At 58.7% G+C, this 25211-nt stretch overlaps 4 protein-coding genes and 1 non-coding gene across 8 annotated transcripts in view; 3 read left to right on the top strand and 2 right to left on the bottom strand.

Moving 5' to 3' along the window:
* PTBP1 (polypyrimidine tract binding protein 1) overlaps positions 1-3476 on the top strand; it is a 29779-nt gene extending 26303 nt beyond the window's left edge. For all 4 annotated transcript variants that reach the window (XM_051639559.1, XM_051639560.1, XM_051639558.1 and 1 more), the window contains 2 exons: positions 48-125; positions 497-3476. In XM_051639559.1, the coding sequence (XP_051495519.1) occupies positions 48-125; positions 497-629 (211 nt within the window). In that variant the 3' untranslated portion in view covers positions 630-3476. The remainder of the gene's footprint in view (positions 1-47; positions 126-496) is intronic.
* Positions 3477-7008: 3532 nt separating this feature from the next.
* On the bottom strand, positions 7009-10354 carry PLPPR3 (phospholipid phosphatase related 3). The gene is made up of 7 exons (XM_051639684.1): positions 10234-10354; positions 9898-10083; positions 9661-9790; positions 9293-9488; positions 9157-9214; positions 8708-8881; positions 7009-8595 (listed from the first exon to the last, which is right to left on the bottom strand). The coding sequence occupies exons 1-7, from the start codon at positions 10306-10308 to the stop codon at positions 7345-7347; spliced, it is 2070 nt and encodes a 689-aa protein (XP_051495644.1). The 5' UTR covers positions 10309-10354; the 3' UTR covers positions 7009-7344.
* Positions 10355-12916: 2562 nt separating this feature from the next.
* Positions 12917-15067, top strand: CFD (complement factor D). Its single transcript, XM_051639706.1, has 5 exons — positions 12917-13088; positions 13317-13470; positions 13662-13806; positions 14138-14395; positions 14600-15067. The coding sequence occupies exons 1-5, from the start codon at positions 13025-13027 to the stop codon at positions 14771-14773; spliced, it is 795 nt and encodes a 264-aa protein (XP_051495666.1). The 5' UTR covers positions 12917-13024; the 3' UTR covers positions 14774-15067.
* A 566-nt stretch (positions 15068-15633) lies between these two features.
* MED16 (mediator complex subunit 16) lies at positions 15634-24351 on the bottom strand. Its single transcript, XM_051639705.1, has 15 exons — positions 24330-24351; positions 23989-24156; positions 23143-23250; positions 22769-22938; positions 21749-22180; positions 21402-21507; positions 20585-20740; positions 20017-20225; positions 19556-19762; positions 19025-19235; positions 18698-18831; positions 18149-18341; positions 17680-17896; positions 17194-17277; positions 15634-16158 (listed from the first exon to the last, which is right to left on the bottom strand). The coding sequence occupies exons 2-15, from the start codon at positions 24122-24124 to the stop codon at positions 16032-16034; spliced, it is 2490 nt and encodes an 829-aa protein (XP_051495665.1). The 5' UTR covers positions 24125-24156; positions 24330-24351; the 3' UTR covers positions 15634-16031.
* Positions 24352-24668: 317 nt separating this feature from the next.
* On the top strand, positions 24669-24775 carry LOC127394216 (U6 spliceosomal RNA). The gene has a single exon (XR_007891612.1). It is a non-coding gene; the product is annotated as a U6 spliceosomal RNA (small nuclear RNA).
* The last annotated feature ends 436 nt before the right edge of the window (positions 24776-25211 follow it).

The raw sequence follows: 25211 nt of genomic DNA, 5'->3' as shown, positions 1-25211 counted from the left end.
TAATTTAATCTGTCAACATACATTTGACGGGAAAAACTTTGTTTCAGGCCTTCAATAAGTGAAGAAGACCTTAAGATGTTATTTTCAAGCAATGGTGGGATGGTCAAAGGATTCAAATTCTTTCAGTAAGTGTTTTCTCTTACGTTGGGCTTTTCAGTTTGAGAAGGGTAGAAGCACTTAGTTCTGATTGAATTCCAGCTTGGGATAAGTGAAGGTGACCAGATTTCTCACTAGCACAGTATTAGACTCCGGAATAAGGAATTGCAGAGGAACCTAGGACTGAGTGTGTGGTGAGTAAGAGTTGAAGGAGACTGAGGTAGCTGAGGGAGAAGTTCAGATGTGCACGTTTATCCTACAGCTGTACTCTTCCATATAAAAACATAATGCAATCCCCTGGGTAGTTGGTTTTGTGCTGCTTTGAGTGCCAGAGAAGAGAACTTGCATTGAGTGGGGGAAGCTCCTCCTGAGCTGAGTGTGACCTGTTCTGTCTTGTCAGGAAGGACCGTAAAATGGCTCTGATCCAGATGGGCTCTGTGGAAGAAGCCATTCAATCCCTTGTTGACCTCCATAATCATGACCTGGGTGAGAATCATCACCTGCGTGTGTCCTTCTCGAAGTCCACCATTTAAAGCTTTGGAAGGTGTGAGACAAAATGGACTTGACTTAAAACCTCTTGGGTTCAGCCTTGACCTTACGAAGGCTGAACACTAGGGTTTCAACTTCCATCATTCCAGAAAAAAAGCCACTTTAAAAATGCAGCTGAAGTGACCTTAAAAGACCAGAGATTTTATTTTTTTAAAGAGAAATCAGTTTACCGGTTTTTAAAAAAGAAAAAAATTAAATCTAATTCCTATTGCTAACCTTGCGGTGATGGGTAACAATCTTGACTGTTCAAATAAAAATCACAAGTTGAAGTTTACACTTTGGAACCTGCTCTGGGAAATTCCCCTCCTGCTCCTTCTCGCCCAAAAAAGCAGATCCTAACAAGTTTATCAGGTTTCACATTGATGCCTTTTTTATTTTCTTTACCCATCCATGCCTTGAAAGACCTAAAACCACTGTGTATGTTCACTTTAGCGCCTTTGAGTCAGGATTCTGCAAAATACATGGTGTACAGGAGCTCCCAACTCACCCAGCACAAAAATTAAGTTGCATTGATCCTACCTTAACTGTGCATCTGCTGTCCTGTGCCTTAAACCTTTCACTTCTTTGGGGAAAACATCTGAACTGCAGGGAGTGGATTGGGAGAATTGAGGGGAAGGAGTGAGCTCTGGCTCACGGCGTCAGCCTGTAGTGAAGGACAAGTGAAGCTGGCAAAATGGATAAAGAAAATATTGGGCTTTGACTCTTCAGGCAGTTGTATCCCACTGTCCATGAAATGTCTCAATCTCCGCAGTATCATGTGTCTTTGTGCCACTCCCAGTCTGCAGACTGTCCAGTGGGAGTCACTTTAGATCCTTTGTCCATAACATTCAGACTAAGCAGAAAGGTCTGGGTGGGGAAGTGTTCCCAAGACCACATCACATTCCATTGTCCCAGCGAGTCATTGGGCTCTGCCCTTCACAAGAGCATTGATCAAGAGGCAAAATTAACCACTGTTGGACACTTGTGAAGACGAATCATTAAGAGTTTGTCGAAATTGTGTGTATATATATATCTAAATACTTGGCTAGGATTTGGAGAATTATTGGATATCCCACATTTAGAAAGGTGTTCATGTGAGTCACCTTCATGCCCCTAATTTGAGATTAACAAGACCAGTGTAGCTCTGCCATCATTCTTATAGCATGTCTTCAGCATTTGAGCTTTTTGTTTTAATTCTTGTATTATACTTTTTGATGCCGTTGCTGTCATCTGTGCCTAGCAATATTTCCAGTTGACCAAATATTCTAATCTCTTTATATGCAAAAGAAATAGTTTAAGTACCTTTTATAGAATGATAAGATGGTATAAATGTAATCTAAATTTACTCCTTTGTGGTATTACCCTTGTATACTGTACTTTTTTTTTTTTGTAATTGAAACTAGGGCGGGAATTTAGTTACCAGGCTGAGGTCATGACTGAGGGCGGGTGTTGTAAGGAGTTGATAAACGTGATAATGAGCAAAGCAGACTTTTAAAGCAAAGAGTTTGAGATAACAAGCACAAGTAGCTTGTGAATTGAAGGACCCAGGCTAAAGTTTTTATCTTTTTAACATATAAGCCCAGATCTTTTAAGTTATAGGAAGGGAATTTATTAAAAGTAGAATGCAGCAGATCGTTTTTTCCCAATGATAAACCATTTATTGGCTTTTTTTTTTCTGGCTTACAACTCTTTCCTGGGCCATTCTGCCTTCTATTTTGTGTAATCCGATGTTGCCTTACATTTCCCTCTAACCTGCAACCTGTTCGGATGCAAAATAACAAGAATCTTCTACTTTTTTTCAGGGTTTTTCTGCAAATTGTGGACCAAAGTTTGTTTTTTAATTGTCTTAGTGTTGCAAGTTACGATTTCCTTGCTTAGTGTGGGAGCTCTTGACTTGTCTAGCACTGAGTGTTTGGAAAAGTCTTAACTTTTCGTAGTTCCTCCCTGAACTCGAGGATGTGAATTATGCTGGAGAAGTGTGTGAAGTCTGAGTGAGGGTTCACTTGGGTTGCTGGTGTGAGGTTGGTCATCCCAGGCTGCCAGAGCCTCTGGTTCTGGCTGAGAAGGGAAAAGAAAGACCCTTGTTTCCTCCCAGCCTGGGTAAGCTGGATAGTCCTGCCTCTGGGGAGCTCCACGCTTCCTCACCAGCTCCTCAGGGATTTGAGTGTCCCAGCAGCTGTCACCTAGAGCCTGTGGGCTGGTCCCCTCCCCATGGGGACACTGGGAGCACCCACTGGTCGTTGGTGCCAGTGGGTCCCTGCGCAACCCAAGCGGAACTGCTGTGGTTAAACTGCTAAATGTGTTCAATCCACCTCCCCTGGGGCCCCAGGAGGGGCTTATTGGAGAGGAACCCTCTGGTGGCCTTGAACGTGGATTTGGCCAACCCACAGGCTCCAAGTGTTTTGCAAAATGCAAGCAAATGAATTGAGGTAACCCTGAACCCAGGCAATTGCGGGTTTTTCCTTTGGATCCCTGTGTTTGCATGTAAAGAATGTGAGTAACAAAAGGGTGTACATATTTATAATTTTTTTATACCTGTTGTAAGACATGAGGGGGCAGCAAAACCCAGTTTTTTATGGTGAACAGATGTATTGTATATTTTGATAACAGCTATTACAGGTTCAGTATTGTGGAAGGTGGGGTGGGGAGGGTAAGCATACACAACATCAGACTTCCATTGCCTCTTTCAAAGAATGTTTGTAATGCAAAAAGAAATGAAATTAAAACTATTTTATAACAACCTTTGTACCTTTCTGTAGCTCCATTATTTACTGTTCAGATTGTAGAAAGCAGTTATTGGCCAGTCTGTACTTGTGCTTTCAATAAATTTCTTCTGTACTCTTTGCTTCTGATTTTCCTATCTTTTTATTGTGCCTATTTTGCTTCTGATTTTTCCTTCTAATGTAATTTCAGCTGCCTCATTTTACATCACTTTGACTCCTCATGTACCTCTGGGCTGGCAGAGTGTTTGTCCCTGTTGGTGTCTGTGGGGAGGTGGCCCAGGGGTGACACTGACCCAGCCCCTGGACCCACCCTCAGGGCTGTGAGGCCTTCCCTGATGCTCTGCCTTTGTCACACTCCAACACTTTTTTTTATTTCATGTTCCTAAACTTTCCGTGTATTCTAGCTAATATCCATGAAATAACCCACTCTCCAGTCAGACAAAGTCATACTCTGTAGTTTTGTGCTTTAGATGTGCTGCTGTTCCAGCTCCAGTGTGATCCTGTGAGATTCCTGCTCCATGGTCTAGGTGACTGGTGGGTCACTTGTGCAAACCCTGGGCTTTGCTGGGCACACCTGGGGGGGCTCCCTGAGGAGCAGGGTCCTTTGCTACAGGGGGCTGGGGTCTTACCTTCTGGTTAAGTGTTCTGTGCAGAGGACCTGGAGCCCCCAGTGTGCTGGGTGCCAGGGAGTCCCTGGGGGGCTGGGTGTGGGGCTGTGGGAGTTGCTGCTCCCTGTGGGGAGGGTGGGAGCAGTGCTCCCAGGAACATCAGAACCTCCAAGAGCTGTGGGACTCAAAGGGCTGCAGCTCCCAGGCCCCTGCCCAGCAACCAGGTACCAGGAATGTTGGTGCACAGGGACAAGACACCACTGTTTTCAGGGTCAGGGTGTTTCACAGGCCTCTGGGTCCGTCCCAGCTGACAGGTCCTGCAGTAGCCTGGGGCTGCCCGGTGGGATCACTGTTGGGTCCTTGGAAGTGTGCCGGGATTTCTAACAGCTGCCTCCTCCCTTGGTATTGTGGTGCTGGTCTCAGAGCAAGGCAGAGCCTTGGGGGGTCCCTGTCCTGCAGGGATGAGGTGGAATCTCCCACTGCTGTCTGGTCACCAGCTGTGTGGCTGCTCCCAGCTCTGGCTATTCTATCCAGCATCTGCTGCTCCTTCACCTCCGTGTTCTGGCTAAGGGTGGTGGGCACAGGTGCCAAGAAGGTCATTACAACCTGGTCTTCCCGAAGGGCAGCTGTGGCATCAGCAGCATCCACTGCACCTCCTGCCCAGCCCCGGGCTAACTCGAGCCAGATCTTGGCCTGGTGGCTCCTGGTCCTCCAGGACATGCATGAAATTGTGTGAAGCTGCAGGCAGGGGTTGCTGCGCTGATTTCTCCTTCCAGTGAAAACCAGGCACCAGGGCCCGGTGAAAGGCGTGAGGCCTCCAGCGCTGCCCCCTGCCCATCCCTGTCCCTCTCGCACGAGTAATGAATTGCTAATTAGCTGCCTGGTGCAGTGATTGTGGCCTACCAGCTCTCGCCGAAGGCAAAGCAAATATCAATTGTGGGGTGGGCTGAGTGGCCATGGAGACCGTGGCAGCTGCCTGGAGCGGGAACGGTTCTGCCTGTGCCTCCGCTGCCCCCTCCGTTCCCACAGCAGAGCCCCCTGGGCCCACCGCGGCATCGCCCGGCTCTGGAGCTGCCCAGCACCGCGATGGGACGTCCCCCCAACCTGCAGGATGCAGGGATGGGCCAGAGCCCACGTCCAGGTGCTGGAGGGAAAATACCGGCGCTGACGTGCCCGTGGGTGCTCCTGCACCCCAGAGCCAGCCCCGACCTCTGCCATGGGGCCAGCGGCCCCCAGGGGACCCCAACAGCCCCTGGGGGACCCCAGCTCTGCTCTTTGTGACCCCGGATGGGGGGGCAGGGGAGAATGAAGATGCTCCAGCTCCCTCCCCGGCCCGTGGGTCCCCAAGCGATGCAGGGGCGGTTGCTGGGGGGGCCGGGGGCTGCGGGCGGTGCGGGGCTGCCGGTTGCCATGGAAACGCCGGGTCAGAGGCAGCGGGAAGCGGCGTGTGACGCCACCGCGAGCGCGGGGGCTGCGCGGGGGGCTGCGCGCCCCGCACCGAGGGCATCTGTCCCCTCTGCCTCGGCCATTGCCAGCAGCTCCGTATCCCCCTCCTGGGCCACCTGCAGCCACTGCCCTTCTGCTGCCACCGGCAGCGTTGGACCCCTGGCTCAACAGCCCGTTAACGGGGCAGGCACAACCCACCGGTGCCCCCCTATAGCCCCCCCCACACCTCGAGCTCCTACCAGCAATCCTCCCCCCCCCCCTAATCCCCGGTGGCTTTTCCAGCACCGAGCCAGGGTTATGCTGGATAATCCATATGTTTGCAAGGCGGAGGCTTGGGGATAACCACGGCTAGTACAATTGGCCGTGGCAGTTTGGTGCCATCGTCACATCACTCCGTTTCTGGGGGGGGGAAACACAGGCTTCCCCTGCCACAGCACGCTGGGCTGGGCTGTCCTTGTCCTGATCCCTGGGGATGGCCCCGTGTGGCCGTTTTCCCCCGGGAGAGACACAGGAGCTTTGACAAAGGAGAGCAGCTCCTCCCCTGCGCCGGGGTGGGGTCAAGCAGGGTCCCCCCCCCCCCCCAAAACAGGATGGGCGGTGGGGCTGGGGGAGGCGGTGGCCCGGCAGGACACCAAGGGACATGTCCGAGCGCCTGCAGCGCTGCTGCCGCGGCTGCCGGTGCCCTGGGTTGACACGCTGCGCTGCGGGGCCTTGTGGCGGAGCCACCCCTGGCAGGGACACCGGGAACCGGCGCCGGATCCCACGTTGCCACAGCGACGCTGTGGAAAACTGCAGCGGTGGCACCTTCCTCCTGCATGGGAGGATGGAGAGGGGGCCGGAGTCGTGCCGGGGGCTCCATCGCACCCTGGGGTGGAGTCCCCAGCACGGCTCCAGCCCCTCCTCATCCCAATGGACGGTCACACACCACGCTGGAGTGGCAGGATTGTTTGTCCACCGTGCCCAGCCCAGCCCTCGGCAGCTCCGGGGCCTCCCTGGCCATCAGCCCGTGGCTCTTGTCCCCCCCCAGATGCGGGTGTGTCACAGTCCTGTCCCCCCCCAGGAGCTGTGGGACCAGCAGCCCCCCCCCTCCTCCACCCTGGCAAAGGATCCCAGTCAGGGAACATCCACGTGTTTATTTGCTTTTCAAACTACAGCAGTTCCAGTCGTTGTCCAACAGACTCATTCACAGCCTGAAGACCCCTCCCAACCCCCCAGTTCTCTGTCCCCAGCCCAGGGCTGCTGCTCCTGGGGATGGGGCTGGGCCCCAGCTCCCCTCCATGCCAGTCCTGGCAGTGCCCAAACCCTGGGCCCCCCTACCCCAATGCCCACCCTCAACTTCACCCGTGCAATATTTACAGCCTCTGTCTGCCCAGAGCCCTGGGCAAACACCCTCCCTGGCACCATCCCCCCTCATTCTTCCCAACACAGCCCCATGGTGCAGGATGTGGGTCCTTGCTGACCCCTCCCTCCCTGCTCTCACAGAACCCCCAACATCCACAAATCCCCACACGACCATTGTCCCACAGCAGCCCCCTTCCCCCAGACCCCTTGATCCAGCCCCCAAAAGTGCTTTGGCACCATTTGCTCCCGCCCACCTCCCACCAGACAATCACTTCCAGAGCCAGAATAAATCAACCCCTCAGAAATGTCAGCACCTCTGTTACAGAAAAAGAAAGTCAAAAGTGCCTGGAGCTGCCCAGCCCTGTGGGGTGGGGCAGAGCCCCCTGAATCCCCCCAGCTGCCCAGGTGGCAGCAGGACCCCACGTGGGGCATCCCACACATATCACAGCTGGCCCAGGGTCAGTGTGACCATGCTCTGCCATGTTCTCATGTTGCCCTGATGCCAAAGACTTCCCCGTCCTGAAGACCCACCCCCCCCAAAAGGGGACCCTGGCACCACAGACCCCCGAGCTGGGACCGGGTGCGGGGAAGGCACCGGGGGCTCAGTCCTTAAACCTGCGGCTGGCTTGCATCTTCTTGTAGTAGTGGTCCACCTCGCTGTCCACCAGCCCATCCCTCTCCACCGGCTTCCTCCGCAGCGTGGACTCACGGCTGGCCGTGCCCAGCAGCCCCTCGGGGGGGTCCCCGCAGCCCCCTGCTGCCCCCGGGATGGCAGCCAGGCTGCCATAGCGCGGCTCATCCTGCTCCATATCGCTGACGGAGGAGCCGGGGGAGATGCCAGCGCTCTTGGCTGGGTGGAAGCCACGGAAATCCTTCCCCATCTCACCCAGCTCGTAGGCATCCGGCCCCTCCGGCCCCTTCGGCCCTGACTTCCACTCCCAGGGCCCGTTGCCAGCTGAGAGGTGGACGACAGGGTGGTGGGGAGCGTGGGCGTCGATGGTGATGATGCTGGAGCTGTCCCGCTCCGAGGGCGAGCGGTACTGCGAGGAGTCGGAGCTGGTGGAGGACGAGGATGTCTCCGAGTGCTTGGGCGTGACAGAGACAATGCTCTGCTGCTTGGACATGGCGATGACCTGCATCAGGCGCGGGGGGTTGGCCACCCGCTGCGCACCCCCCTTCTCTGCCACCATCACCCACTTGGCCCGCACGGCTGCCCCGCTGCCGGCCGTGCTGCCAGCACCTGCCTGGCTCTCCTCAGGGATGTGCACCAGTGGGGAGGTGCCTGCCCGGGGCTGGATGAGGACACGGGGACCCACGGCTCCCCGCTCAGCTGCACGTGCCTGCACCGTGGGGTAGAGGGAGGGGGGGATGTCCTCGCCGGCATCCCCGGTGCCCCGGCCCTGAGCCGTGTCCTCTGCCAGCGTCATGCTCCGGCCCTCCAGGGACTTCTGCTTCCACTCGGTGATGAGCTGCTTAGAGCGGGAGGCGTCTACGGGAACGTGGATGGTCATGTGGCGCCTCGCGGGGTCGTCCATGGAGGGGGTGTTGACGCGGGGCAGGGTGTTGCTGAAGGTCACCATGTTCTCCTTGCCCATGGGGCTGCGGGGGGCCAGCAGGTCCACGTCCACGCTGGCCCTCTTCAGGCTGCCCAATGAGTTCTTCTCCCGCGACACTGGCCGTGCTGCCTCCTCCAGCCGCGACTGTGGGTTCAGCTCGTCGGTGCTCACAGACTTGTTCTGGTGGTAGACGGAGTCGTGGCCGCGCTGTGTCAGCGCCCGCAGTGCGTCCTTGGCTGGCGCCGTCACTGGGACCTTCTCCATTGGGGCACGGAAGTTGCCAACAGCATGGAAAGCCTGTGGGAGGGGCAGCACAGGGTCAGCACAGCCTCAGGGACCCCTGCTCGTGCTGAGCACCCTTCCCTGCTGAGCCACTGTGGCCGTGCGAAGGGTGGGAACCAGCACCCACCAGGTAGGCAGCGATGCCAGAGCCAATCAGGAACCCCACGTAGACATCAGCGGGGTGGCTGCGGTACTGGGTGATCTGTGTCAGGCCACAGATGCCAGCGGCAATGGCAAAGGCGAAGACCAGGATGGGCTTGAGGAGTTTGGTGCTGTCCGAGATGATGGAATTGAAATACATCTGGTGACAAGGGGGCAGGAACCAGCTGTTAGTCACTGCTTGTGGCACCAGCACCCGCTGCCATCACGGCACCACAGCCTCCCCCACCCAGCCGTGCAGAGCTCTTGGTGCTGTGCGGCTGCAAGTGCCCACAGCGGGGGCACACACCGACCCCAACATGAGCACACGCGTGTCTGGCAGAGCTGGTCTGTGCACAGGAGGCTTGTGCCAGAGGAGGGGGAACAGTACTGGCCACGAGCTGGCACATGCTGGGCCGGGCAGTGCTGGGAACTCACCGACACGTAAACGGCAGCGAAAGCCGAGAGCGTCGCGTGCTGGGACGGGAATGTCTTCCTGCAGGGGGACAGGAGGGCAGGGTTGGGATGGGGCAGGAGGTGGCATCACGGCGCGGGTGTCACCCCTGGCACATACCTGGCAGAGAGGATGGCGTGCTTATCAGTGCCTGCACAGATGTCCTGGGTGATGTAGGGGTTGGCATCGCAGGGGGTACCCAGCAGCGTGTAGTTGGGCTTGCAGACGGTCAGGAAGAAGGGCGCGTGGTAGCCGGTGGCCAGCTGGATGACATCTGTCACCAGGGCCGTGGCACAGAGCCCAAACACGTGGACACCTGGGGATAGCAGGAGCAGGACAGTGGGCCACCCCCTGCCCCACACAGGACACCCAGGGCCCACCCAGCCCTGGGGCACCCACAGGTACTGGGACAGGTCTGGGCCCATTCCTGCGATGGCATCTGGAGTGTCCCATTGTGTCCCCCCCTGCTCAGCCGTGGCAGAACGTACCCACAAACCTTACAGTCCGGCGCAGGAAGGAGTTGAAGTTGCAGCCACCGGCATTAATGCTGCCCTCGGCCCCGGCACGGCCCTTCAGCCTGGACTGCAGGCAGTACACGATGCCCTCCCCGACCATGATCTGGGGAGGAGCCCATGGCTCAGGGCATTGCCAGGCTCCCAGCACCCCAGCACGGGGCTGCTGCTGGCAGCAGGACCCCCAGCCCTGGCTCTACCCCTGGGACGCACCGAGGCAGCGGGCGCGGCAAAGGCCAAGCTGAGCAGCATCAGCAGCGGGATGAGCTCCTCGTTGGTCTCCACATAGGGCATGGAGAGCGCCCGGTCGTGGCACTGGAAACCCACCTTGGCTGGCTTGAAGAGATCTGTCAGCTCCAGGAAATAGAGTGTCACGACGGAGGAGGCCACGATGGGCAGCTGGGGAGGGGGAGACCATTGGGACCCCTGCATTTCCCAGTACCTCAGGTCCTAGCATCTCATGGCCCTGCTGGGAAGGGGCAAAGCCCCTGTTCCCCATATGCCTGGGCATAGGACCCCCAGCTGGGCCCCCCACCCCCCCACACCCACCTCCACGAAGTAGAAGCAGGGCAGGAGCGTCATGCTGTCCTTGGGGGCCCTGGCCTTCTCCTTGGGGGGGATCATGGTCCTGGGGCAGGTGCTGGGGTCCCTGCAGGGGACACCAACAACATCCCCAGTTCTTGACCCTACGGGGGGGGCAGGGCAGCCCCCAGACTCACCCCACTGCCCCCCTGCAGCTGCCCACCAGGGAGAAGCTGCCGGTACCTGGGAGCTGCCCCTGCCGGGAACCCCTGGGGTGAGCCGGGTGGGGGGCTGACCCTGCTCCCCCCAGGGCACCCCCAGCACCCCAGGAGGGGTCTGGCTGAGCAGAGGACTTTGACAACAGGTGGGGTGGAGGCTCAGCTGTCACGACAGACAGACACGACAGGCAGTGAGGCTGCTGTGGAGGGTGTGGGGAGGGGGTGTGCCACCCGCAGAGCCCAGCCGGGGATGGGGGGTCCCGGTCATCCCCCCAGGCCCAGCCCCCTGAAACTGCCATCGATCCCTGGCTGCAAAAGGGAAGGGGGGTTGGGGGGGATAATAGGGATGGAGAAACGGGGAGGGGTAATAACAGGGGGGCAATAACAGGAAGGTATTAACGAGGAGGTATTAACGGGGGGGGGTACACACGGAAGGTTATAAACGCGGGGGGCACCAAGGGGGTCAGGAGGGTCACTCCGCGGCAGGACCCGGGGGGGGTGGGCGCTCCCGGCCGTGCCGCAGCCGCGGGCGGGGGTCGCGCCGAGGGGGGGAAGCGGCCCTTTGTGCAGCCCGAGGCCCCACGCCCCTCACTCACCTCTGCTGCGGCCGGAGCGCGGCCGGGGGGCGCCGGGGGAGCCGCGGGGCTCCCCGAAGCCGGGATGCTCCTGCCTTGGCCGAGAGCGGGGAGCGGCGGCTTCCTCCGCCCCCGCCACCTCCTCCTCCTCCTCCGCCACCGCCTCCTCCCCACCAGCCCCCCGCCCCGCCCCTCCCCTCCCGACCCCCACTGGGGCGCTGAGCCCCCCCGCCGGGCCCGGGGATGGGGGTCTGAATGGTCGGGAACGAGACAAAGGGCCGGGAAAGGCCGGGAGCAGGGATCAGGACCGACCACCCCCACTTTGCTCTGCACCTCTGAAAGCTGCTCTGCACCTCTGAAAGCTGCTCTGCACCCTGGGCTCTGCACCCCGGGCTCTGCAGCAGGCACTGGGGGGGCTCTGTCCCCCTCGGATCAGCCCTTTTTCCCACCGATGTGCTGTGGGGAGTGGGGGTCACACCCCTGGCCAGGTGACCCTCCTGCCCCGCAGAACCCCCTCCCTCCCTGAGACCCCTGCCCTGAGGCTGAGCTGCCAAAAATCAGACTCCCCAAATTCAGGGCTGGAGCAGCGGGTGCAGCTCCCTTTGCCTCCCCCCTGATCTGGAGATCAGTCCCAACTAAGCTGTACCCCCTGTCCTGTGCCCCACACTGTCCCACAGCCTCCCCTGCCACCTCCCACTCACCGTCCCGGCCACACTCTGCGTGGCCCCACGCTACAGCACCGGCCACCATGTGTTGTCCTTGTTCCATTTTTGGCCCTAAGAGGACAGAAATCTGCCAGCGTATTTAATATATAAATCCCAAATCCCTGGAAGCTGCCATTAAGCCGCTCTCCCTGTGGAAACCCCCCCAGGTTGAGCCAGACTCGGCCGCCTCCGGAGCTGCCCCCATCACGGCACCATCGCCGCCTCGACGCTCCGGCCGCGTGGCCCGACCCCGTCCCCATGTGCTGCCCAACCCTGGGTCAGGGTGTGGAGCTGGAGCCGCCCCTCCCAGGGACCCCCCCATTGCCCCAGCACCTGCCTCGCCCGTGTCCCATCCGGCCAGGGACGGGGGGCGGTTCCCTGGGGCTGGGGGCCGGTGTCTTGGGGTGCTAGGGGGGGGGGTCTGTGCAGCTGGACAAAGGGACACGGCGGGGAAGAGCTGGAAAGAGTCGTGGAGCGGGAGGAGGAGGCGGGTGGGCTCCAGCCCCTTGCCCCGGCCCCGGCCCGGCCACTGCAGGGGCGACCCGAGGCGGGTGAGGGGCTCCGGGGACGAGCCTGGCGGGGGTGACGGGCGGCGGCGGCCGCGAGTCCAGGCGGTGGCTCCGCCTCGTGGCACCGGGGAGAACTGCAGAGGGGACCGGGGCTGCCACCGCCATCAGCGCCACCGCCATCACCCCCACCCCTGCCACCGCCACCACCCCTGCCACCACCCCCAGCCCTCACAGGAACTGCTCTTGGGGCAGGGGTCGCCCCCTGGGGCCGTTCCCCAGGTGCCGGTGGTCCCCAGCCCACTGCCCTTGTCCTCGCCAGCCCCCAGGACAAACCCGTGGGGGATGCTCAGGGCAGCTCCACAGCTCCAGGCACCCACCGACTCTGCACCCAGAACCCACCGCCCTGCTCCCACCCCCTCTCCCCGGGCGGGGGGTCCCTAGTCCAGGGAGGCTCAGGCCAGTCAAGTGCTGGAGCCTTCACACGCCAGGAGCTGGATTGAAAACAACAGCCCAGAAATCCCCGGCAGCGGGTGCCAGGGCCGGCAGCTGGGACGGGCTGTTTCCTCCCTCCCGTGCTGTTTGTGCTGGGAACTCTTGACCCCTTTGATAAACCGAATATTTAAAAACACTCGGCCCACGCCACGGAAACCCCCCCCACTCCCCCTTCCTGCCTCGCCGCCGCCCCAAAGCTGGACATAAAAGCCAGACCCAGCCACGGCCCAGCAGTGTCCAGCCTGCAGACCCCAGAGACCCCCACGCACCCCACACTCCCCACAGCTGGGGCAGAGCCAACACTGGGCTTCACCGTGGCCATGGGGCCAAGTCCTGCTCCCACCCTCATCTTCGCTCTGCTGCTGCTGGGGGCTGCAGTGAAGGGTGAGTGCACAACCCCCCACACCCCTGCCCTGCACCCTGGGAGGGTGGGCAGCGATGTCCCCAGCATGGGGTGGGGGATCCTGCCCAGCCCCCCAAATTCCTGCCTCTGCAGCTGGGCACTGCTGGGGCCCACAGCGGGGGGTGCCAGGAGGGGACTCTGGGGGTCCCAACCCCCTGTTCCATCTGGGCCATGCCCAGCTGACCTGAGTGCTCTCCCACCTGCACCAGGGCAGCCCCGGGGCCGGATCCTGGGGGGCTACGAGGCCAAGCCCCACCTGAAGCCATACATGGCCTCCCTGCAGCTGGACGGGCAGCACGTCTGTGGGGGCTTCCTGATTGCCGAGCAGTGGGTGCTGAGCGCTGCCCACTGCACTGAGGACACGTGAGTGCGGGGGGGGGAGCAGCGTAGGGGCTGCTCGATGCTGGGGAAGGCTGCTGGCGTCAGGCCAAACCCTGCTCCATAACCCTGACCACATTGGAGCATTAAGGGTCCTGCCTGCTGTGACCCCGGGGAGCTCCTGGCATCCCGTGGGGGGCAGAGCCCCCGTGCCCCATGCACTGCTTCTCTTCCAGGGATGGAAAATTCTTCCAGGTCCTCCTGGGCGCCCACTCGCTCACGGAGCCAGAGCCCCACAAACGCCTGTACCGGGTGCGCGCCCAGTTCCCCCACCCCGGCAGCAACATCCACAACAACAAGGACGACCTCCTCCTCCTCCAGGTGGGCTGGGGGCCACTGAGACCCTCCTCTCACCCAGCCAGGCAGGGCCCTTTGGGACCCCGTGACGTCACTGACCAAAACCCTCGAGACCAGGCTGGGACTGCTTGGTCCCCTCTGTCCCCCCCCAGCCCTGTCCCGTGGGACTGTCCCCTCTTTCCCCAGCAAAGACCTTTGGGCTGTGTCCAAATTTTTCCCAGTCCCTGTGGCTCTGGCTGCGTGTCAGGGGCTGCGGGTGGAGGGCAAAGCCCTGGGCTGGGGCAGTCCACTGGGGTCACTGGGGATCACTGGGTCCTTGCTCTACTAACCTGGGTCGCCTCTTGGTCTGTGGCAGCTGGAGGAGAAAGCGGAGCTGAACACGGATGTGCAGGTGCTGCCGTTTCAGCGGGAGGACCAGGACGTGGCAGCCGACACCGTGTGCGAGGTGGCTGGTTGGGGCACCATCAGCCACAGCGGCCGCCGGCCCGACAAGCTGTACCAGCTGGAGCGGCCGGTGATCAGCCGCGACGTCTGCAACCACCGCACCCGCCACGACCGAACCATCACCGAGAAGATGATGTGCACCGACTCCCGCAGGAAGGACACCTGCAAGGTACCAGCCTGCCAGACACAGACCCTGTGGGGCTGGGAACGGGGTGGGCAGTGGGGAGGATTCCTGCAGCCTGGCAGAGGTGAAGGTGGGAGGCTGCAGGGTGGGATGGGACCGGGTGGGGTTGCAGGAACCCCCAACTCAGGGGTCAGAGTGGGGGACGCACAGTGAGTCCCCCGCAGTGCTGCTGAGTCCCGGGTTCCACAGGGAGACTCCGGTGGCCCCCTGGTCTGCAACGGGGTGGCTGAGGGGGTGGTCACGGCCGGCTCCCGCGTCTGTGGCAACTACAAGAAACCAGCCATCTACACCCGCATCGCCCCCTACGCCGACTGGATCGACAGCGTCATGGCCACGGCCACCGGGGAGGGGGACACACGCTGAGACCCCCCCCGGGAACCGGGCTCCACGCCACAGCTTGCTGCTGCCAGCACAGCCAGAGTGCCCGTGCTGCTGCTGGGGACACAGGGGCTCCCAGAGCATCTCCCTGCACCGGGAGAAGGGTTGGCCGGGAGACCCACCAGAAACCAAGACAGGGGGTCCCTGGCCCACCTCGGCCAAGCACAGGGTCTGGCCAGGGGGTCGCAGCCCCTGCTCTGGTGCAGGCCACAGGCTTCGCTGAACGTGCCCAAACTGCTGCCGCGACCGCACCGCAATAAAGACACGATGATTCCTGCAGAGCTGTGGGGGGGTTGTGGGACTCCCTGCCTGGGGGGGTGTGGGCAGCACTGGGGGAGCTGGAGAAAAGGGGGGAGATGCCGAGGCCCAATGCTGAGATGCCTGTTGGCCACCCCCCACCCCCCTGCATTTGGAGGGTGCCCCATCCCCCTCCTTGGCCTTGACCATGGGCTGAGACTCCCCAAACTCACTGTTTGGAGGCCTCACTCCTAGCAATGCCTCCCACTGAGGGGGCATGTGGACCCCCCTGACCCCCCAGCACCCCTCCATAGGCCGTGGCTGAGCACCCCCACATCCTGCAGGGCCATGGGGTGATACGGCTGCAGCAGGACCTTCCCCAGGGTCACGGTGTGACTGTTTGCTGGTGAACCTGAACCTGCCCTGTAAGGTGGGTATTCGCAGCAGCTCCCATAGGGGAGCAACAAGGCCAGGCAGGGTCCACACTGGAAACCTCCACCCCTGGCCCAGGGGTCCCTGGAGAGAGTCATGCTCAGCCCTTGGCCTGGTAGGTTTTTGAGGTTCAGGGGCAGGCAACCTCCTGCCCCAGCCCAACAACAACCCCCATATTCTGTACAAAACTAAGGGAATTTTTATTTACAAAACGGCTGCTGGTTCAGTGAGGGCCAAACAGGGGTTTGCTCCACACTTCTGTGCTCCCATTCCTTGGGAAGGGGAGGACAGGTCTCTGCTCAAACAGCCCCCCCACCTCAGCCTGGGGCCAGCAAGGCAGCCAGCGCTCACCTCGGCTGACACTGACAGGGAAGGCTCTGGCACGCCCAGCTGACTCTTTCCTATCAAGCCCAAGAGCTCCCTCCCCTCCTTTTCCTGGCAGAAGGATCACTGCAGAAAGCAGTAGGGGTGCTGGGCAGCACTGCTCCACAGAAAAGCTGCTGTCCCTCTGCCCCAGCACCTCCAGGGAAGGCAGCTCCACCCTGCAGGGCGCTCAGGAGTAGCTGAGGGGGGCTCAGGAGTAGCTGAGGGGCATCCTCCGCCACAGCCCCCCACACAGGCAGTTCTTGATCCAGCGCTGCTCCCACTGCTTCACTGCTGTCACCTTGTTGGGAGACTTGAGCATCGTGACGCAGCCGCACCTGGGAAGGAACCGAGAGGTGGTACCAGGCCCAGGGACAGGAGGCCAGGACACAGCAGAGCTGGGGTGTCTGCAGGGACCACGGGGGTAAAAGGGAAACCAGCTCCATCATGTGCAGGTGATGTTTGTGAGCACTAGAAACCAGCTCCAACCACGGAGCAATTATCTGAAGTGAAGAGGTGATCTGGAGCAGAGCCTTCAAGGCAACAGCCCCCAGCTGCTCTTTACAGATAAAACAGCAATCATCTTGTAAAAATGATCTGCTACAGAGACTTTCTATTAAAACCAGTAATTAAAGCTAATTCAATCACATTATTAGATGGCTGTTGGCTCCTTGCACCATTATTTTGAAAACCAGGCTCTTTCATGGGGGTGTATGAAGAGGACAGCACAAAGGCACTTACAGTGCAAGCCTAGTTTGAAAGGCAACCCCCCAGTGGCACCATGGATGCTGGGATGATTCCCTCTCACCAAGGTAGTTGTCTTTAAAGCCCAGACCTGCAGCACAAGACAGGCATTTCCTGTCACCAGCAAAAGCTCCCAGGGACAAACCCAGGTCTCCCTCTCCCTGTACAGCCTGGCTGTACCCTCATTTTCCTGTTAAAGCAAAATTGTGTTTTACTCCATGACGGCAATTCAGCACTTAGATGAAATGCACCTCAGTCTCTGGCAGTGACAAACCTGGGTAATACTGAGCTGGGGCTACTTTTGGGCAAAGTAACAAGATTTCACTATAGCACCCGTGGGCAGCGAGACAGTAGCTGCTGCCTCCAGTCAGAGACACTGCTCCTCAAGAGGCATTTTAAGGATCTCAGACTTCCAGGGTAGGGACACCCTAAACACCACCACAGCTGCTCTCTCCCAGCACACAGGGAAGGGCCATAACCAAAGGCCTCATGAAAGAAGCAGCATTTCCTCCTGAAGGCACCAGGAAGGTGAAACACTCCTGGGATACAGGCTGGGATGGCAGAAGGAGCCTGGAGAGCTCCTGGATGACAGTGGGTTGGAGTGCCCACCTGGCCCCCGCGCTGCCCACCTGGTGCAGGACTTGCACTCCTCCGTCGGGTACGCGCCCAAGTGAAGCCGCCTCAGGTGGTCGATTTTGGGCTGTCCAGGTGCCCTGGCAGGAAGAACAAACAGAAACTGTTCTAGAATATCACTTTCTAAAAGCTGCTTCCAGGACAGTGAGCTGCATTTCACTGTCCACCACAACACAGGCTTTGACTACCCAGGCCACCAAGTGCTGTGAAATCAAGGCTGCGCTGACACGGATCCAACCACAAACTGGCAGTTTCTTCCCCTCCATTCGTGGTCTCTTTTCAATACTTTATGTTCTCAGCCCATTGAAACTGAAGAAATTAAATCAAGCAGAGAGGACAAAGTGCTCTTGGGTCACATCAGCATGTGGACAAGCCAAAACCCAGGTGTCCCAAACCCAGTGACCCCTCAGAGCTGGAAAGAGACCCCAGAGGCCCCCAAGCACCCCCCTCTCACCACAGTGATTTGGTTCAGGGCTCTGTACCTGACAAAGGCATCAAACTGGGAAGAGACAGTGTAACCAACGAGCCCAGGAGCCTTCCCAAACTGCAGCCGGACAAGCTGCTTGTTCTGCAGCTTGCTGATAATGCCATCGTTGATGGGCAACCAGTCAATGTTGGGAATGAGCAGCTGGCTGGGCAGGAGGCAACACTCATCTATCAGGGTGTCATCAGGCTCCGTTATGTGATTTTCCTCACGACCTGCATGGAAAATGAAGCAGAGCGAGAGAACCAGCGTGATCTTTAAACCTCTCATTTTGAGACTGAAAGAACTATGTGTGGTTTCCTCCTCCATCCGCCAACACAGCACAGAAAACAAAGCCCCTGGCAGCTGCACTTGCCCTTTCCAAACACACAGACCCACTTCACGAATCACTCCCTGCAATTACTCCTTTCACACACAATCCATATGGAGGCTGATCCTTTTGTTCAGGGCAAGTGGTGAACACTTACAGCAGAGCCAGAGCTTGGTGAGGAGCCTGAAGAGGAGGGACATGCTGTCCTGGGTGTCAGAGGTGGCTGTGTAGACAGGAAGGCAGCTTGGCTTCAGCAGCCCCCAGATGCGGATCACCACCATCAGCTCCCGGAACATGCCGAGGGAGGCTCCATCCCGCAGGAAGCTGTGTCCCGGGCGCACGGGGGAGCCCTGCAGGGAAACCAGCAGGGATAGGGGCTGGCACAGAGCCTGCCAGAACCACAGCTCCATGGTCACACAGCTCCTGGTTTCCAGCACTGCATGGCCTGCAGCACGAGCTGCAAGGGGAGCTCAGAAGCACATGGAAGTTCACAACGAGCCTTGCTCTGACCACGGCTGCTGGTCGCTTCATCTCCGAGGCCCAGGTGGGCTCAGGAAGGACCATCTCTGGTTTCTCCTGTTTCTTACACTCCCAAGTGTCTGACCTGATAACAGTGGGGTCGTGTGTCCCTTGGCTAAAGCCACCCCAACACTGCACATGGATTTTTTTGCTCATCTGGGTTTGCTGGCAGCCCCCACGCTCTCACCTGGTTGGGAAGGCTGGCCAGCAGATAGAGCACAAAGTCTCCCACCCACTGGATGAGCTGCTGCAGGGACTGCAACGTGGTCATTTCCAGGACAAATTCTTCAGTTTTCAGATTAACCATCACCTTGTCAATGTCTGAAACAGAAGAGAGACACCTCCTGGCTCAGGAAGATGGATCCAAACTCCACCCCTGTCCCTGCAGTGCCAAGGGAGGTCACCCTCCTCTTCCTCCAACCCAGGGAGCCACCACAAAACCACGGCACTTTATGTCAAACTAAAAGGGGAATAATCTGACACAAACTGCTCTGATGTGAAGAGCAGCCACTACCTATGTCTGTGACCTTGGAGCAGATCTCAGTGAGCCGGTCCCCGGGACTCTTGTCCGGGGTGTTGAGGAAGTGGGGGCGCAGCAGGGACTTGAGGGTGCAGCTGATGGCAATGAGGAAGAGCTTGGCGTGGTAGTCACAGACGCGGGCGATTGTGCTGGAGGAGAGTTTGCAGAGAGATGCCTTCATGGCCACGATGCGCGTGGAGAGGACCTGATGGACACACACCAGGAAAGGCAGAATTAGAATAAGCTCATTAACGCAAGACGCTTTGTTCTCTGCTCTCCCGTTTCTGCCACTGGAGTGACAGGAGCAATGAATCCTGCTCTGCCAGGTACAAACAGTGCTACCAGGCCCAGAACCTCTCCCAGAAATGGACTTTACCACCTCACTAGAAGTTTCCAACCAGTCCAGCCATTAACATCAGTAAAAATGGAGACTGCTTAATTGGAGGCTCCTCACACCCCGAGGACAGCCCAGCCAGGGGGCTGGAGCCACTTCCCTCCCTCCTGCCAGGCCCTGCAGCCCCTGACCTGCTGCAAGGCCGCATTCTGCCGCATGTACTCCTCGTGCAGCTTCTCCACCAGGTTCTGGACCATGTTGGGTTGGACGTGGAGGAGGATGTCCCACCAGTCATAGCCAGTCACCATGCAGTACTCCAACAGGAACAGCAAGTGACGGAGGGACATGTTCATGTCCAGCACGTGGCCCATGGAGGGGGAGATGCGAAGCATGCTCAGCTGAAGGGAGCAGGCAAAGGAGAATCCATGTCAAGAACTGGACTGAAAACACTCTGTGAAGCTCTAAGAGCACAGGGCCAACTGCAGCTCAGTCCTGACCCAAAGACACAACTCCTGCTGGAACAGGATACATCCCTCCTTGCTTAACATGGATCACACAGCAGGAGGTAACATTCCCTGCATTTTTCTGAGACATTCATCTTAGAGAAAGCCTGGAACAGAACAACTCACACCCCCCCAGCAAAGCACAATACCTTCCCATGACTATCAATGCCCGCCAAGGCCAGAGATGTCCAGGAGAGCTGCATGGCTTTGAAGTGCACCAGGGGACCGGCCGTGCGCTGCCGCTTGATGGTCTGCTCGTCCCCGGGGCGCTGGGAGGAGCTGTAGAAAACAGCCATCATCTGCAGGGACAGGCGGTGCACGATGTGGACGCTGCCGTCGTGGAAGGCCAGAGCCAGCCCTGGGGGAGACCAACCCAGGCTGAGCAAGGGGCCCCTCCTGGTGGGACCCAGACTTCCCCCAGAGGAGCCACCACGCCACTGACTGCCACGGGTAAAGAAGCCAGCACCCCAAGGGGCTGTGGGCTGGTGGGGCTCCAAGCTCACTCCTGCCCTGAGGCCATGGCAGCATTCCCCAGAGGTAGGCCTCTCTCCATGGAAACACAACGGGATGCCCAGGAAGACACCATGTCTTTGACAGTTTTCCTATCAGTATTTCCTATGGTTTGTTCCCAATTCTTTCTACAGTTCAGAAGGTGAGGAGGGTGAAGTTTCAGCCAGAAGCCACATATTTAGGAGAAAGACAACAGAGCCTCCTTACCCAGTCCAGGGAAGAACTTGGTGTCACTGGCCACCTTCAGGTCCGTGTTGGTCAGGGAGATGGGCAGCTTGGGCAGCGCCACGGCCGACACCCGATCCAGGTCGTTGGTGGCAGAGAGGATCCTCCACTTCAGGATCATGGGCTGCTTGTCTCCAACTGGGAAAGGTAAGGAATTAAGTGAGACATCCCTGCACAAAGAGATCAGAAAAAATGCCCACCCCTCGATTTCTGTCCACACTCCCCACTCAGCACTACAGATCCAGCACTGACTGGTTGTTCACTCTACCAGACCAGTTTATTTCCCTTGTATTTCCCATTTCTTTTCTGATCTCAGTAACTGTATAAACAACAACCTGCTCTGCCAAGTCTCTTTTGGTGGAAGGCTCTGCTGGTCTGATTAAAAAAATCCTGATGTTCACTAATCCTTTATATTTCACTGGAACAAACTGAGTAATTTGATTCGGTTCTATCTGAAGTAGGGTGGGAAATGGTGCAGCCTGGGGAGCTCCATGAGACCAGATTTCCTGCACCATCTTTTTCCTTGGGAAGCTCAGCTCACTGGGCTTCCAGCAAGAGGAGTGGGTGCACAGCCACACAGAAAATGGCTATTATTGAGTGAAAGCAACAATCAAACCACTTCCTGGAAACCAGCAATTTGTTGCCTAAGATACAAACAGACGGAACAGGACACGTGACTGAAAAATAAACACAGGATCCTGGATGATCCCACAGATGTGATAATGGATTTGAGGACCTGTCCTGCATTTTCACTTAGACCTTGCTCCTGTTTTTAAGAGCACCCAGAGCAGAAACTCACCCACAGGGGAGATCTGCTGGAAGATGTTATTGACAGGCAAGCCCTCCTTCCGCAGGGACCAGCACTCCACGATGCTGCTGTTTTGGTTGGAAGCACAAAGCAACACCTGCAAAACAGAACCTCCTACTGTGACAACACGCCCTACAACCACTCTGTTGTCGTTTCCCTCCCTCCTCCATTTCCAGGCTCCTTCCAGCAGTACTTCCAGGACCAGAAGCCAGAAACACCAAGGGCACTGCAGGACACTATCACTCATCTCAAGCCACGTGGGGAAGCCAAACGTGGCACAAACAGCCATTTCCTTGCTGTTCATTTAATCCCTCCTTGCTTCCCCAGCAGATGCTCACCTGCTCTGACATGTCCCGAGCCAGGAACTTGAGGTGAGTGATGGCTGGGTACTTGTCCTTGCGGGAAGGGTCCGTGGTGCAGCGCATGAAGAGGGAGGGCAGGATCTCGGTGTCGATTTTGCACTTCTCGTTCACCACGCTGACACAGACCTTGTAGAACTGGACAGGGGAGGTGCTGCTGCCATCAGACGTGGCCACCACGATGTTCCCCCCGCCCGTGAAGGCGACGTCTGCCAGGGCGACGCGGCAGCGCAGGCGGCACAGGCTCTCGGTGGAGGTGAGGACCTGCCCGTTGGGCTTGAGGAGCGAGACGGTGACCAGGCCGCTGATGGTGACGGCGATCCAGCCCTCCATGGGCTTCCCGCCAAACAGCGTCAGCGACGGAGAGAACTTCACCCTGGAGAACTTCTCCCCGAAGTTGGACGCGCCAGACTGCGAGGGAAGAGCAGCAACATGAGAGCACTCACAGCCTGGAGCTCCCCTCGTCGAGGGGCTGTGGAAAAGGGGCAGGGCCCAAACCCCCAAGCCCCCTTCCACAGCCAAACCCAGCTCTGACACGCGCCCCTGTGCCTCGGGCTCTCAGCCCCAAAGGCAGGGAAAGGCTTCCTGCTGGGACATCCTGAGAGTTAACATTTTAAAAAATCCAAGCAGGTAACTTGGGCTTGGAAGAGCTGCCGAGTCTGACAGAACTGGACATATTTCTAAACGAGCAGCTTATCTCCCTGCACACAGGGCTCCTGTTCCCAAATCCCTGCACAAAACCTTGGGACCTCAAGAGTATTTCTCCTGAAATACTGTGGATAGGCAAATAAATGACTTATCTCCATTTTACAGCCAAGGAAGTGGAAGCACCAGACTAAGGGAGACAGTTTAAGTGACAGTAGAAACAGGGGATCCAACCCCCACTGAAATCCAGCAGGAACAAGGAATCTGACTTTGCTTTTTGACTGGAAAAGTTCCCCTACTCGACCTGCCCCATAAGCCAGAGCAAAAACACAGCCCCTGGGAGCTGGGAGAAACCTTTTCCACGTGCAGAGCCAGCTTCACGCCGTTGTGCAGCCAGGACAGGGCCACCACCGGGTCCCCCTCCACCAGGCTGCCCACCGTGCTCTCCCAGCTGTTGGCCAGGTGGTCGCTCATGCTCCAGCACTTGATGCGTCCGTCGGCGTCTGCCGAGAGCAGCCGGGAGCCTGTGGGAGTGGTGCTGGATCAGGGTGGGGGGAACAGCCCCAAACACCCCTGGAAACCACCCCCAAACCTCCCAGGAAACCACCCCCCATGGCTTCAAGGGACACACTGCATGGCTGCCAGGCAACCAGCCCCATGGGGATCGTTTCAGGAAACACGCACACGAACAAGGGGGCACAGGGATAAGGAGAAGGCTCCAGGCTCACCCGACTGGTCCCACTCCAGACACGTGATGACCTCAGTGTGGCCAGAGTTGACAGAATAGACATCCCAGGGGTGCTCAGTGTCGATGATGTGGACCATGTGGGTGAGATCTGCAGAAAGAGAGATGTGGGTCCCTACCCCTCATTACCCACCTGGTACTTCTAAACCCACAGGCCTCAGCTGGTACCAGAAAAGACACATGACATTTTCCACTGAGCAGTTTTGGGAAGGAAAACAACTGTGCTGGGCCTCTCAGGCCAGGTACCAGACACCAGAACAGCTCCCAGCAAACTAAACACCCCTTAAGCCTACAGAATGGAGGAAAAGGAAGGGAAGGAGCTTCCCATGTGGGTTAGTGCAGGGGAGAGATTGCAGGGCCAGGGCACAGCACAGGCCACCAGGAGCTCCTAAGGACAGGACTAGATGGACACAGGCTGAGAGAGTTGGGGTGTTCAGCCTGGAGAAGAGAAAGCTCCAGGGAGACCTGAGAGCACCTTCCAGTGCCTGAAGGGGCTCCAGGAAAGCTGGGGAGGGGCTTGGGACAAAGATTTGTAGTGAAAGGACAAGAGGTGTTAGATTAAAACTGGAAGAGAAAGATTGAGGTTGGACACGAGGAGGAAATTCTGGGCTGTGAGGGTGGTGAGACCCTGGCCCAGGTTGCCCAGGGAAGCTGTGGCTGCCCCATCCCTGGCAGTGTTGAAGGGCAGGTTGGATGGGGCTTGGAGCAGCCTGGGCTGGTGGGAGGTGTCCCTGCCCATGCAGGGGGTGGGACTGGATGATCTTTAAGGCCTTTCCAACCCAAACCGTTCCATGCCTCGCCTCAACGCCCCCAGTTCCCACCTCCCTACCTTTCTCCTCCTCGTTCTTGAGGTCGGTGGTGAAAGCGATGAGGTTTCGGCAGGACCAGGCGCACACCAGGGGGATGGAGGGGCAGTGGTTGCTCTTCGGCTTCTTCTCCCACTCGCAGACATAGGCCAGGTCCATGGCGACACCGGCCCGGAGAGGAAACAAGCGCCCTGGACGCGACAAACGGTCAATCCCACAGGCCACAGAGGCCGGTTACACCGAAACCCCCCCCAGCAACGCGGGAGGGGAGCAGGGCGCGGGGCCGGGACCCCCGCGGGGCGGGGGGTGCGGGGGGGGGTGCGGGGGGTCCCGGCCCCCCCGCGGGCCTCTCGGCCCCACTCACCGTCCCGCACCGCCCCGAGGACCCCGCCAGGCCCCGCCCCTGCGGGCCGCCCGCCCGCGCTCCCGCTCCCCGCGCTCAGGCAGCACCGCGGGCAGCCCGGGCCGGGCGCCTTTGATTTGCATGGAGCCCTACCCACAACTCACCGCGGCAGGGAGAACTATCAATGAAACGTTGGCGGGGGAGAGTTTTGGAGAAATCGTGGAGAAATGAAGGCATAGAGGGCGTGGATATTCTAGGAAAGGCCTGGTAGAGTGAGGAGCCGGAGAAAACGAGCTCACCCTGTTCTGTCCGTGCTAAAATGATAGGGCTATAAATATCTCTGAGGGCGCATAGCAATTCGTGCTCGCTTCGGCAGCACATATACTAAAATTGGAACGATACAGAGAAGATTAGCATGGCCCCTGCGCAAGGATGACACGCAAATTCGTGAAGCGTTCCATATTTTTTGCCCCCACCCGCAGCTTGTTTTGGTGGCAGCGCCCCCGGACGGGCAGGGGGGCACGGCGGAGCACGGGAGGCTGCCCCTGGAGCCCCGGGGGCGGCTTTGGGCACTGCAGGGTAGGAAGGACACGGAGGGGGCAGAAAGGGCAACGAGGCTGGGGGTCTGGAGAGCAGGTCTGCGAGGAGAGGCTGAGGGGGCTGGGGCTGCTCAGCCTGGAAAAGGGGAGGCTGAGGGGAGACCTGATGGCTCGTGACAGCTACTTGAGATTGTAGTGAGGTGGGTGTTGGCCTCTTCTCCCTGGTGACCAGTGGCGTGAGGCAACGGGGTCAAGTTGTGCCAGGGGAGGTTCAGATTGGATATGAGGAAAAATGTCTTCACTGAAGGAGTGGTGAGGCCTTGGGCCAGGCTGCCCAGGTTGGTGGTGGAGGCACCATCCCTGG

The sequence above is a fragment of the Apus apus genome, chromosome 24, assembly GCF_020740795.1.
Source record: "Apus apus isolate bApuApu2 chromosome 24, bApuApu2.pri.cur, whole genome shotgun sequence".
Lineage (NCBI taxonomy): Eukaryota > Metazoa > Chordata > Aves > Apodiformes > Apodidae > Apus > Apus apus.
This window is presented reverse-complemented; position numbering and strand designations above follow the sequence as displayed.

Excerpts from the sequence above, each read along its gene's own strand:
- MED16 (XM_051639705.1), bottom strand. The coding sequence starts at position 24,124 with ATGGACCTGGCCTATGTCTGCGAGTGGGAGAAGAAGCCGAAGAGCAAC. Across the intron at positions 23,251-23,988 it reads CAAGAACGAGGAGGAGAAAG|ATCTCACCCACATGGTCCAC; the intron begins GTAGGGAGGTGG and ends CTCTTTCTGCAG. Across the intron at positions 18,832-19,024 it reads CTCCAAGGTCACAGACATAG|ACATTGACAAGGTGATGGTT; the intron begins GTAGTGGCTGCT and ends CTTCTGTTTCAG.
- CFD (XM_051639706.1), top strand. The coding sequence starts at position 13,025 with ATGGGGCCAAGTCCTGCTCCCACCCTCATCTTCGCTCTGCTGCTGCTG. Across the intron at positions 13,471-13,661 it reads GCCCACTGCACTGAGGACAC|GGATGGAAAATTCTTCCAGG; the intron begins GTGAGTGCGGGG and ends CTTCTCTTCCAG. Across the intron at positions 14,396-14,599 it reads GCAGGAAGGACACCTGCAAG|GGAGACTCCGGTGGCCCCCT; the intron begins GTACCAGCCTGC and ends CGGGTTCCACAG.
- PLPPR3 (XM_051639684.1), bottom strand. The coding sequence starts at position 10,308 with ATGATCCCCCCCAAGGAGAAGGCCAGGGCCCCCAAGGACAGCATGACG. Across the intron at positions 9,489-9,660 it reads CCGGACTGTAAGGTTTGTGG|GTGTCCACGTGTTTGGGCTC; the intron begins GTACGTTCTGCC and ends TGCTATCCCCAG. Across the intron at positions 8,882-9,156 it reads TCGCTGCCGTTTACGTGTCG|ATGTATTTCAATTCCATCAT; the intron begins GTGAGTTCCCAG and ends CCTTGTCACCAG.